At 31.4% G+C, this 12,820-nt stretch overlaps 3 protein-coding genes across 3 annotated transcripts; 2 read left to right on the top strand and 1 right to left on the bottom strand.

The window, feature by feature from the left end:
• Nucleotides 1-158: 158 nt before the first annotated feature.
• Nucleotides 159-1,631, bottom strand: LOAG_08333 (hypothetical protein; the record flags this gene model as incomplete). Its single annotated transcript, XM_003143865.1, has 4 exons — nucleotides 159-212; nucleotides 426-534; nucleotides 962-1,089; nucleotides 1,425-1,631. The coding sequence occupies 4 exons, from the start codon at nucleotides 1,629-1,631 to the stop codon at nucleotides 159-161; spliced, it is 498 nt and encodes a 165-aa protein (XP_003143913.1).
• Nucleotides 1,632-3,085: 1,454 nt separating this feature from the next.
• On the top strand, nucleotides 3,086-7,694 carry LOAG_18218 (type III restriction enzyme; the record flags this gene model as incomplete). The annotated part of the gene is made up of 14 exons (XM_020450882.1): nucleotides 3,086-3,193; nucleotides 3,313-3,401; nucleotides 3,603-3,723; nucleotides 3,984-4,081; nucleotides 4,284-4,364; nucleotides 4,564-4,630; nucleotides 5,142-5,275; nucleotides 5,532-5,601; nucleotides 5,820-5,917; nucleotides 6,127-6,219; nucleotides 6,342-6,478; nucleotides 6,708-6,879; nucleotides 7,079-7,291; nucleotides 7,560-7,694. The coding sequence occupies exons 1-14, from the start codon at nucleotides 3,151-3,153 to the stop codon at nucleotides 7,692-7,694; spliced, it is 1,551 nt and encodes a 516-aa protein (XP_020305391.1). The 5' UTR covers nucleotides 3,086-3,150.
• A 2-nt stretch (nucleotides 7,695-7,696) lies between these two features.
• Nucleotides 7,697-11,089, top strand: LOAG_18217 (hypothetical protein). Its single transcript, XM_020450881.1, has 8 exons — nucleotides 7,697-7,914; nucleotides 8,028-8,135; nucleotides 8,763-8,855; nucleotides 9,239-9,334; nucleotides 9,620-9,790; nucleotides 9,892-10,033; nucleotides 10,253-10,359; nucleotides 10,836-11,089. The coding sequence occupies exons 1-8, from the start codon at nucleotides 7,732-7,734 to the stop codon at nucleotides 10,929-10,931; spliced, it is 996 nt and encodes a 331-aa protein (XP_020305390.1). The 5' UTR covers nucleotides 7,697-7,731; the 3' UTR covers nucleotides 10,932-11,089.
• Nucleotides 11,090-12,820: the final 1,731 nt, after the last annotated feature.

The following is a 12,820-nucleotide window of genomic DNA, read 5'->3' as shown; positions in this document are numbered from 1 at the left end:
AAAATATATCTCAATCTTCCTAATCAGCCAGGTACACTCCTTCCCAATCTGTATGACAGTATTCAATGAAATATTTACTTTACAAATCAGTAAATAAGCTTACTGCTCAATGAATTCATGGAAAACACAGAGTGCAATCAATAAAGTAACCATTCGCTTCATTCCTGACCGGAGATCATTACGGGTGAATAACCACACCAATGCTGCCATTGCTGCAAAAAAAAAGAAAAAAAGAATATTAGCATAAATGGACTTATCGATGGCTTTTACTGAAAAACATGTTTACGTTTCCTTCATTCGTCTCGTCTTTTTAGTACAGCTCCGTAAATATCAAAATAAACTTATCCACAAAAAACTATAGTAATTCAGCTTTCAAAACAAAAAGAAAACAAAGAGAACTGAAATAACAGAAAATAACAACTTACCAACATAAAAATTAGGTCAATGTTGGAATTTAGGGCCATTTGAATGTATTTCCAGTGAAATGCCGTTGCTCGGGCACCAACCCAAAAACCAACCAAGCGACTGGCTACACTGAAATAGATTCCTTCTCATTATCACTTAGCACAATCTACAACATTTCCCAGATAACTGAACTGACAACTCTTTTCATCGAAACTAGATATTAAGGATTTATATCGTTCTAAGTTATCCCTATATTTTAACCGAAATGCAGCTTATTCTACTTTTCAGAATCTTGAAAATGATTGAAGTCTATCCCATTCTTTTTTTTAAGATAAAGAAAAGAGAAATAACATAGAGAAAAAGTTGCATGAATAAGTTTCCTATAAGCAGTACGGAAAGACGAACCAAAATTTCACAATTAAGTCCAAACCAATCCAAACTCCTTGAGAGATAAACTGATAAACATACTATTTAATCAATTATTGACTTTCAATTTCCACGTGCAGAAATAACTAATTAAAATACCCATGTAAAACAAATCATGTCAGATAATTACCTATGAGCAAAAGCCCAGCCTATACCGACAGCCAGAAATCGGATTTCACTTTTGCCTGCCATCAGATAAAAGATCACGGCGTGCAGACCCATTACATCGAAAATATCTGCGCTTGCTTTCATTAATTCCTAAATAAAAGTTTTGAAAATCCTGAGCATATCACAGACCTAAAGATCAAGCACTGAATTCAGAAAGACTTATCGACACATAAACCACATTTTATTGAAATTTTTAAAAAATCAGAAAAAACCCGTCCTTCATAAATAAGCCATACATTAAACTTGGTTTTATATTGGCTAATATAACAATAAAGTAAAATTCCAAATTCAAATCCTACATCGAGGTTACACAAAAATACCTAATGTAAATGCAAAATATTATTAAGTCCAAAAACAACATCAAAGTTTAATTTAGAATTTGGACTGATAAAGAAAGCTTCAGAAGCCAAAGTTCACCAACATACCGGGATTAAATCAAATCCATTAACATCGCTAGCTGGAAAGAATGTTGCAAGGACGAGCATTTTGCAGAGCTGCGTCAAAAAGTATGCCAAAGCTGCATGTGCGCATTTCCATATGGAGCAATATTCTGATAGTCCCGAATATCTGTATGCGATAAAATATGGTGCGTACGATAGTGCTACACAATTTACAAAATGAAGAAAAGTCATCTGAAAATGAAAGAACAAATATCTGAGAAACAAGAAAAGAATTCACGCATTTAGATTTCCTTCTGCAGATATCATTTCTGTATAAACTTAATCCACGGAAACCATCATAGATTCAGATATTTGTTCGTAAAACGTTATTAGTCGAAATTACTGTATACACTCACATATTTAGATTTTCATCCACTTTCTCTGCACTGTTACTAAGCGAAGCCTCACGTTAGCTTCATCGGATTGCGTGAATAAATTACATATCGTCTACGTACGTGAACGGTTAGATAACAAGATACGTTTGATTGACAGAAGTTTAGAAGATGAAATAAAGGAATTTTCATTACTAAAAATAACTGGTCCGTTAAAAGTAAATCTCATGTCAAAAGCAATTTTCACGGGCCACGAATAACATCAGTCAAGGAAAGGAGCAACAATGCGGTTGAGCTTAGATTGGTTTGCGATAAAATTTGGAGGTAGTGAAATAGCATAAGTATTGAGGAGATAACACGGTTTGATGAGAATACTTAGAGAATGTGTTGTGAGAGATTGATGAAGTTTGCAAATATAGCTGTCTTTTTGAGAGTAAAAACACAAAGATTGATAAGAATTGCGAAAGTTTGTTGATGGACTGTTTGCAAATTACTGTGGCAGTGATCGAGAGTAGTGGAGATATTGTGCAGAGTAATCAAGTAAGAAAGGGAACGTGTCATTTAATGCTATACGTGTGTTTTTTTTTTTTCGGAAAACATAAATTGGAAAAGAGGAAAACTAAACTAATTTAATGATTTTTTTCCATGAAAAAGCTAGTGAAGAAATAAATTAGCTAAATAAATAGCTATAAATATGAATAAGCAAATAAATAAAATATAGTTTTAAATTCATTAATTTTTCCAGAAAACTGAATATGTCTCCTCAAATTCGATCCTTAATCGATTGTTTCTGAAAATTATGATATTATAAAAGAAACATCAATGAAGCTATTGAGTAATAGTGACGATAACATTCCTACTAAAATAATTTTGGAAACACCAAGGAAATCACCAAGGTTTTTCCTTATTTTATTGAAGTTTAAACTTACTCCTTTCATTTGGGGATTTTTTATATGGAGAATTTCATATCCAATGAAAGGGGAATTTTGTATTCTGTTTGAAAATATGTTTTTTTTTAAAATTAAAATAGAAAACTGGAATCTACCAAAATTTTAAGTTACTTTATAAATTTTTGAGATATTTGTAAACTATGGGAAGGGAAAAGAATTTCTAGAATCATCTAGAATAGACAAAATGAATTAAGTAATTATTGCTATCATTTAGTGAATCACTTCTAGAGAAAATTAAAATAATGGTATAAATATTTAATGATTAATCAAGTTTGTAGGAGGTTAACATACTAAAGTGAATAAGACGTCATTCATTGTATATTTCATTGCACTGATTCTTGAAAACCTCTTAATACGTTATTTTAGTTCATGTGCAGTAAGACATAAATCTCAGTTTTGCTCAAACGGATATCTCATCCGGAAAATTGCATGAAAAAATTCAAAATACCGGAAATACAACACGATAGTTCAGGTATACATGAAGGGGATCTGTAGTTATCATTTTATTTATTTTTGTTCCCTATGAAATTCAGTTGTGATAACGTTGTAGTATATATCTTTCTAGAATCTGCTGAATTCAATAATTTTCAGGTTTCACTTCACCTAGGAGAAGAAAGAATGAAGCCGACAGACAAATTGTTAATTTTGCTCAAATGACACAATTGCAAGTTGACACACAAGTAAGTTTATTTTTTGTTTCTGGAACGTTATTTCTACCTAATTTTATTGCAAGCGAAGGAATTTGAAGAAAAGAATGCTTGAATAATTTAAAGTAAAGCAATGGTTTCATCCATCTTAATATTATTGCAAAACAAAACGGTTAAGTAGTTGGGTATCAGACAAATTTTTTTTGCCAGTAATTTATTTAAGATAATTTTCAGGAAAGTAGATCTGATTCCGGTTGCATAACTTCGGCTTGCACGTCTCGAATTAATGCGTTCGAGGAAATGGAAAATATTTGTGAAATGTACAGGAATCTACGAAATATTTCGTCATTTTATGGTATGTGGTCATATTATTTTGCTCTTTATTATAATATGCTATCATTTATCGGCTGATTTCTAGCCATTACCTTTTATTATCTGAGCAATTCTTCGTACTATTGCATCGTTCTTCTGTTGAATGCTTCTGCTTGTAGGAAAAGTACGAATAATGATAACTGGTTAGAAGTTGACTGTAATCATTAATATTTTGCAAGACATAGCATTCTTTACTGTTTGATTTTCTACTAATTCTTTCAATCAAGGATACGTTATTTCTAGACTGGCAAAACCAGTGCTTAAATGACGAACATTTGATAAGTGGCACAAATATGATTATATCAATGGGCACCGGTGCAGGGAAAACTCTTGTTGCAGAGGTTCTTTGTTCTTTTTTGATATAATATTTCTATTATGTAAATATGAGAATTTATTTGTTTGTTCATGGATGGTTTTGAGAAAAACGCTTAAATGTTTACCATTGAATTATTCTACTGACTGAATTGATATTAATGACCAAGTGATAATAAGCATATAAGGATAGTGTTCGAACTGTGAACTTTTACAGGAAGGTTATTTCAGATTGTGATGCTACGAGAAACAATTTTCCGACGAAGGAGTTGCATCCTTGTCGTACCATATGTCGCAATCGCTCAGGAGAAAGTAAATTCTTATGCAGCTTGAAAAATATCGCAATGGAAATAAAATACATTAGCAATCTACAAATGTATGGAAAACCTCATCGTTCAAGTTTTGAATACGTTATTTGGTTGAATTTTTAATTTACGAGACTCGTTTAAAAATTCTAATCGACTTATTTTCATTCGTATTTGAAAGATTTTTATCGGTTATCCCAATTTAGGTTTATTCGTTGTCGGTTTTCGAGGATAAGCTAAATGTTTGCGTGGAGGAGTATGCGGCAAGCAAAGGTTGGAGATTTCGGTTATGATTGTTTGTTTAGCCTTCTTTAAACATGGAAGTATAAATTGAATACAGTTTTCATAAATCGACAATATTTTTCAGTTCATATCCAAAAGCACTGTGGATTACCAGCCTGAAAAAATCCATGTTCTGAATGATGTCTTTCGCACTTTTTTTGGTAAAAACTAAGTCCAGTATCTGCTTATTCGGAAATGAGGACTGATATAGTTGATGTTGAAGCTGAATGAAACATTCGTAGGATTCAGTTAAATTGACTAAGAACCATCTAAGTTTAATTGGTGCTTATGAAAATATTCGCATTTTAGCTATTTAGCAATATTAAATTGTTTGAATCATTAGTAAGCAGTATGCCTTCTGAAAAGAGGATAGGACGAAGAAGGCACTTATGTTCGTTGTAGTTTTGTAGCAGAACAGCACTGATTGACAGGATTGATTGCTTTCATTTTAAATACTGCATGCAACTTCAGTGGTCTATTCGAAATCGGTGTATATTTTCAGGTCGTTTACCACCAATCAAACGTCGAAAAGGGGAATCTATATATGTTGCGACCATTGAAAAAGCAAACATGTTAATTAATAGTTTGATAGAACTGGACCGCATTGACGAAATTGGAGTTGTAGTGGTGGATGAAGTAAATAATTATATATGCCATTAGTCGGTCATCACTATGATTTTTTTATAGTAAATGATCCAAAACATGTGTTTTGACTGTGTAGTGAAGTATGAAGTTATTTTAATCATTTTGGTTTCATTTACTGACTACCCTTGCACACCACTGTAGTCACAAATGACTATTCTATGACTTGAGAGATGCAGAGGTTATATATTGAAACTTAAAACGAATTTTATGACTGTTCATCAGATGGCAATTCGTACTGATATTTCAGTTGCATATGATAGGAGAAAATACTCGGGGAGCAATTATAGAACAAGGGCTGATCAAATTTATGCAGAAAGGTCGTGAGTTTTTTTCTTTTTCTGGTTTGATTCTACTGTATTGTAAAAAGGAAGAAAGATATTCTTGGGGAAAATATGAGATGTATTTGTACAGGAATCAAACAGTTTTCAGCGTGGGAAGAAAATTAAATGTAGTTTGGGCATATGAATGGGACTACCCATTCAGTAAATTTAGTTTTCAAGAATTTCAATTAATATGGCAGGATATGAAATTTCAGGAACTGGTCAAATAATTGGTTTATCAGCAACTCTTTCGAACGTTGAACAGCTTTCAAAATTTCTCAGTGCAGCGGTATTTTCAACAAAATTTCGCCCTGTAAGTATGCAAAATTATGTCAATAAGACAGGCAAGTTATATGTTGAAAAATTGTTTCGGTATATAGCTTACCTGTTTAAATGACGAAGAAAAAAAATTTAGGATTCATTTAAAGCATTGATTTAAATGGCAAAGAATGTTCAGTTGTTGGATGCATATGATTCGATACTTCACTATCAGAACATTTATGATTACTAAAATCTTTTTAGATTAAACTGGTAGAAAAGGTGAAGATTGACAACTCGTTGTATATTGTACAACCGGAGGGGAAATTGGAATTCGAGATGTGCTTAGGTGAAAATGTGTGTGTTGCTATAATCCAAAGTTTGTTATTTCCATTCAGTTTTGCTAATATGCTTGCAGTAATTGATTCACTTTTGTTAAGCTACTAATTTCGATAATGTTAAAGCACATTTTTTTTCAGAAATTAAGAAACCGTGACCCAGATGGATTGGTACCTCTGTTACGGGATATTGTACCGAAGCAATCGGTTCTTATTTTTTGCCCCACCAAACAGAATTGTGAAAGTGTTTGTAAAGCGGTTTCACACTTGATGCCAAAGTTTGTTCCTTTCTGTTGTCTTCGCTGTTTAAAATCTATAATGCATTTTTCTAGAAATCAGTTGTCTTCGCTGTTTAAAATCTATAAAGCATTTTTCTAGAAATCAGCGCTGATGATAGTTGCTAATTGATCCAATGTTCGTTGGCCAAGATAAGGTCGTAAATTACCGATTTTTTCGGGATGTAATGATATTACAAACTCAAGATATCCTTATAAATTGTAAATTCAGGAATGTCCGCGAACGTAAAAAAACCGAAAGACTGGCTGCAGTAAAAGCTTTGAAAAGTGAGGAAGATGGAAAGTTTTCTTCTCTATTAGAATTAAGCATCATGCGTGGCGTTGCCTATCATCATAGTGGTTTAACAGCCGACGAAAGAAAGATTATTGAAGGCGCTTTTCAGGTTGCTGTGTTAAGTTAAAGATTTTTTTTTTGTTCAGACTTTGTAACACAGTGAAAGTGAATGTTCGAGTTCATTTTCGACTCTTCATTGGGACTTTTATTTTGGACATAATTTAAATTAAGCTTTAGAGTTTTAGACGATTCGGTTTAAACAAAAAAAAAAACCATGCTTTCAAATAAATTGTAGTTTTAATGTTGAGGATGGGATTATCAATATAATCTGCTGTACCTCTACTTTGGCAGCGGGAGTTAATCTTCCGGCCCGCCGAGTAATAATCAAAGCTCCACTGGTTGGCAAAGAGCCGATTCGTAAGGCGCAATATCTGCAAATGATAGGTCGTGCTGGTCGAGCTGGTTATGATGACATAGGAGAAGCAGTGACAATCGTGCATTCTGGTTATGAGGAAAGCAAAGTCAGTTGATAATATATTTTAGACTTTTTAGTGCAAAACCTTAATAATATTACGAGACCGTGAGGTATTGATTTCTGTATAAGGAAAAGGATAAAATAATAATTGTTTTAAAAGCATGACATGGTAAATCATATGTTCCACTTAAGTAAGTGGTAATCATTTCAGTCTTTGAGTGCTAACTCTAGCTTTTTTTTGAACTATGGGAAAACCGAAAGGCATTTTTAGAATTGTTCAGCTGATTTCTTTTTTCACTCATGTTTTGTTTTAGTTTTTGGACATGATCAGTGGACCTTTACCGGAATGTAATAGCTCATTAAATGAACCAGTCATGTTTTCATCGTTTTTGCTAGATCTGATCTCATTGAAGATTAGTGATTTTACGATTTCTTTATTTGTTTATTAAATGTAACTGATAAGTTTCAGAACTTTTATTTGTAGTTATGTTACTGTCGGAAAATATGTTCCATAATTTTTTTTTCTTTTTTCAAATGGCTCAACGGTTGGAAAAGCTGGAAATTGTAGTACAACAAACGCTATTTGGAATACAAAATAATAATAGTGGAGAGCTGCTAAGGGAAATGTTGGAATATTTAACAAAGCACGACTTAGTGAATATTGATACGGTAAGATTATTTTTTTCAATGTTACCTGTGATAAAATGAAATAAGTAATTAATTCTGAAATTTTTTTCGAGATTCTGCAGTACGCATACGAATTTATGCTACATTGCTTTAAGGATGGGAACTATTCAGCTTCAATTTTCGGTACAGCAGTCTTTTCGGCTTCTTTATCACCACTGTTGGCACCGCAGATGTGCACTTTATTATCAAATAATTTGAGCGAAGTAAGCTCTTTCAATTTTCTAAAAGTGATTTGATGTCATATAATTTCAGTTGAAATCATTGGGACACTAATGTAATTGATTATAGGTTTTGAAAGATTTTGAAAAGTTATGATATGTTTCGTCGAGTTTTTGGAAACTATTTGATCAGAATTTTTATAACTTGAAACTGAAAAGTCTAGTTGGATATATTAAGCAATATAAACACAAAGTTCAAACTGCAGCAACTAGCATGTCTGATAATTATTGTTCGAATATGGATATTTAATAATCACAATTTCATTTGGATAACTTTTATTCAGTTGCTCTACCAAAAATGACGTTATTTTGATAATGTTTCATTATTCAAACTAGTATTGGATTAGACTTGATCCTCTAATTATTTAAATCATTTTGGAGGCACTGCATCTTGGACTATGCAGCGATTACCTCAGACTCGCATAGATTAGCTTCCTGATTGTTCGACTTACTACAGTGGCTATAAAGCTATACCGACTATTCCATCCATTAACATGTCTGATAGTTGTTTTTATAATTTGAGTAAAGTTCTTAATTTCCGCTGTACGAAAATATCAATTGTTGATTTTTGTCAAGGTTCTTTTTTTTTCGTGAACACGTGATATTTTTCAGGGTGTTGTATTGTCTTCACATTTTCATTTATTATTTATGATGGTGCCGTTCGATATAAATGTCGATATTGATTGGGATGTATTCTATGATGAGGTTGTATCTCAATATGCAGTTATTTCTAATGTGTAAATTATGAGTGAAATTATGAGTCGGAATAGTTTTCAGTTTACACATTTTTGCACAATTTACACATTCGAAAAATGTGCAAATTATGAGTTAAAATAGTTTTCAGATTTTAGTTTTTTCAGAATGGCATCGAAGGCTCTAGTTATATTTTGATGTCTGTTAATTTTGAACTTTTCTAACTCTGTTTCGAACTCACATCACTCTTAGTGATTCGTATTTCCCCAACTTCCCTGTTACCAAGTAGTATTTCTGAAATCTTATTACTTTATTCTTTAAATACATATTGTCCCCGATACTTATTGTTTAGGTCATACGTTATGCCCAGTTCTTCATAAATTTGTTCATTGCAGTACAAAGCATTGCCAAGATCTGAGCAAACTTTGCTTGCACGATTAGGAGTGAATGATAAGCAGCTAGTTCGATGTTTCATCGATCGACCAAAATTGGTTAGTCTTGATCGTAATTAAATTCCCGAAATTGTAGAAGTCTTTAATCCTCGTTTGCATTGATTTGCTATCAATATTACTTGGCTAAATGGTTCGAATTAGCTTTATCCTGGTAGTTTATCGTGTTACGCTAAAGATATTAGTTCGTATAAGAACACTGGTTCCTTTTGGCTTGCATCCAATATCCTCTACATAATGTTCAATCAGCGTATTACAACAGCATAGTTAAGTGCGTGATATTTAATTGTTCATGTATTTTTTTTTTTTTTGCTACATAAATTACAGAACGAAGGAGGATCACCGCTGCGCCTTTATATTTCGTTAATGCTGCACCGACTGTGGAAGCAGGAAACATTTTCTGATGTTGCGGAACGTTTTCATGTAACACGTGGTTGGCTTCAAAATGTTCTTCAAGCAACTTGTTCACAGGCATCTTCGATTGCTCGTTTTGCAGAGGTAAAAGTTGACGTTTTTATTTGAAATTACTGATGTATTCAATGAATAACATTTTCAAATGTTTCATTAAATATGATCATGATATTTGATAATGTTTACAGAAAATACCGTCTTTCTGGCCATTGAGAAATTTATTACCTGATTTGGTACAGCACTTGCGAGATTGTTCGCAGCAGGAGCTTATTCCTTTACTTGCACTTGATGGTGTCAAAAGAGGTCGAGCGCGACAACTTTATAATGCAGGTACTAGAAAAATACAATTCTTTGTTAAAGACAATAACCATAATTCAGAGATTATTGGTATCAGTTTATTGAAACTTTCAGCTCCTTTGGAAATCCATCTTTTTTCCCATGCAAAAATGGCCGTTGCAGAATTTCTTCGAAGCCATTCTCTATTTAAATATCAGCAAACAATGAATCTTAGGATGGCCAATCGGACTTCACTAATTTATCAGTTTTAAGGTTTCAAAACGATTGGTTTGATTGCTTCAGCAGATCCATCACTACTGGTATCTACCATAGATTATCTTAATAGACGACAAGCTAATGCAATCATCAGAAGTGCAAAGGTATTTTCGCTATAAATTTTCATTGATTATTATTATAGCTAAAATATGAATACTATTGGGAATTAATGAGTAGGAAATGGCAGTGGTATTGAAAGTTTTGGTTTAATCCAAACAGAAAAGTGAACTTGCAATATTGACTAACGATTTACATTTCTTTGATTCCTCTGCTATATATTTCAACAGTTTTATTAAATGTTGGACGAATTTATGTAGTGGCAAGAAATTATTTAAAAATGTGTGGTTAAACGTAGCATCTTATTGGTATGCACTTCTCGGAACTACTCGGAACTACATTATTCTTTATCATGCAATAGTAAGCGACGCCGATGCTGAAAGCATGCATAACTTTGATCCTGATTGGAAACTGTTCTGCTACTTGGCTAAAAAGACATTGGGAATTGAAATCGAAGAAATTTAATTCATTAGAAAAAATCTTCAATGAAAAGAGATGATTAATGCAAAAATATATAGTTTAGGTTTTACTTCGTGATCAGCTCGCAGAGAAAGTTGAAGAACTACAGGAACAAATTGGAATTGAGGGGGCCGACATTTTGGCAAAGTTGTTTTCATAACTGCTGAAAAATTGCTTCAAGTTGCAGTATCAGCAGTGATGGAATGGATTTTTTCTTTATAATGCAGTATTGTGTGACATAAGGTTTATGCTAATACAGGTTGTAGATTAATTTATACTCTTTTTTTTATTCATTTTTGTGTTAATCCTTTTTCTCACTCGATGTAAGGAACATTGTTTTCCTATGATGTAATTCTTTTATAATTTATTTGTTTCTTTCGAGAATGTGGTGTAGAATGCGGAAGTATTCAGTTGCATGAATCATTACAATTCCAAATCTTTTGATTCTCTTATGCACGAAAAAAAAAGTACATTATTACAAATAATAATCACATTACTACAAAATTAGGTTGTTGAGGTTCTTCATCATGACTGTATAAGTTTTCTATTATATTCTTGCATTTTTTTTTTTTAAATCCTTCCTTGACTACCAATTATCTGTTTGCATTTTACCGGTGCTAATATGTTACCTTATGCTTGTAACTTTTATACCTTCATATTCAAATGACAAATGATATAACCAGTTTTTTATAATCTCCTTCGATGCGCAATATAAATGACTAATATCATAAATATTAATGAGAAAAAGATCAACAACGCTATAGCAAAAGTTAATATTATCCTTTTATACCGGATCAAGAAATTCGGTTGCATAGAATATTTTTCATTGTTGTATTCGAAAATCACTTTTACTTTTTCTGGTGATGCATCATCTGGTGGACTAAAAAAAAGCAATACCTCAAATGGATAGCGAAGATAGTATTATCATTGGAAATGATGTATTTTAGGCCGGAAACTTCTGGTTAAGATTAATTTAGAATTGTTTTTCTATCTTTAGGCTTAAATTAAGTTTGATTGATAGGCTCTGAAATTGCTATGTGAGAATAATTAATTACCTGAGGACAATAGTTGGAGGTGGTGGTCTAATTGATGTTTTATGTGTTTCTGAGCGCTTATGATGATTTTCATGAAGTAATGGTTGCTTTACTGGTTGTAATGATTGAGATCCACTAAAATTTTAGAATTATCGAAATTTTACTAAAAAAATTTAACAGAACATTTATTCATCTTTAATAATGAATTCAATTGCATACAAACATTCGGTTGATTGTTAAAATATGAAACAAATATGTAGAAAAATGTAATTTTCTTCCTGAAATTGTTTAGTTTTATTGAAAATAAGAAATTTATTAGCATATTTAATAAAGCAAATAATTTATTATTGAACTATAATTAATAAGTACTGTAACTATCGCATATGAAGTATAATTAATAAGTTATATAATTGTCATAAAAATGAAATGTAATGAATAAATTCCGCAATTCTCATACATTCCTTCGAAATTTATCGTTTCGATTTTTTTTAATGTGATTAGCTTTTTTCTTTTTGAACATTTGAACATTTTTCGATTAAAATAAATGATAAAATTCTTTTTTTTTTCGGGGAACGTTTAGTAATCATTCACCTTAAATTCTAATTTTTTTTTTTCTAAATCAATACTTGCGTTGAATTTAGTTATTTATTTTTTTTTTTATCAATATTTCATTGCGTATAATATAGTACAGTTTCGTAATAATTAAAATATAAAAAATTTATCTGCTTTTTTTTTCCTCTTGATTTTTTTATCCGTAATAATGATTGGAAAATAATAATAAAAATAATAGTGATAAAAATGATAATAAAAATAATAGTAATAATAGTATTAAAAGTGATAGTAATAAAAATAACAATAAAGATAATAGTAATAATAGTATCAAAAATAATAGTAATAAAAATGATAATAAAAATAATAGTAAAATAGTATTAAAAATAACACCAATAAAAATAACAATAAAAATAATAGTAATAATGGTATAAAAAATAATAGTAATAAAAATAATAATAAAAGT

The sequence above is a fragment of the Loa loa genome (genome assembly GCF_000183805.2).
Source record: "Loa loa unplaced genomic scaffold supercont3.228, whole genome shotgun sequence".
Classification (NCBI taxonomy): domain Eukaryota; kingdom Metazoa; phylum Nematoda; class Chromadorea; order Rhabditida; family Onchocercidae; genus Loa; species Loa loa.
The sequence above is the reverse complement of the archived record's forward strand: the minus strand, read 5'-3'. Positions and strand labels throughout refer to the sequence as shown.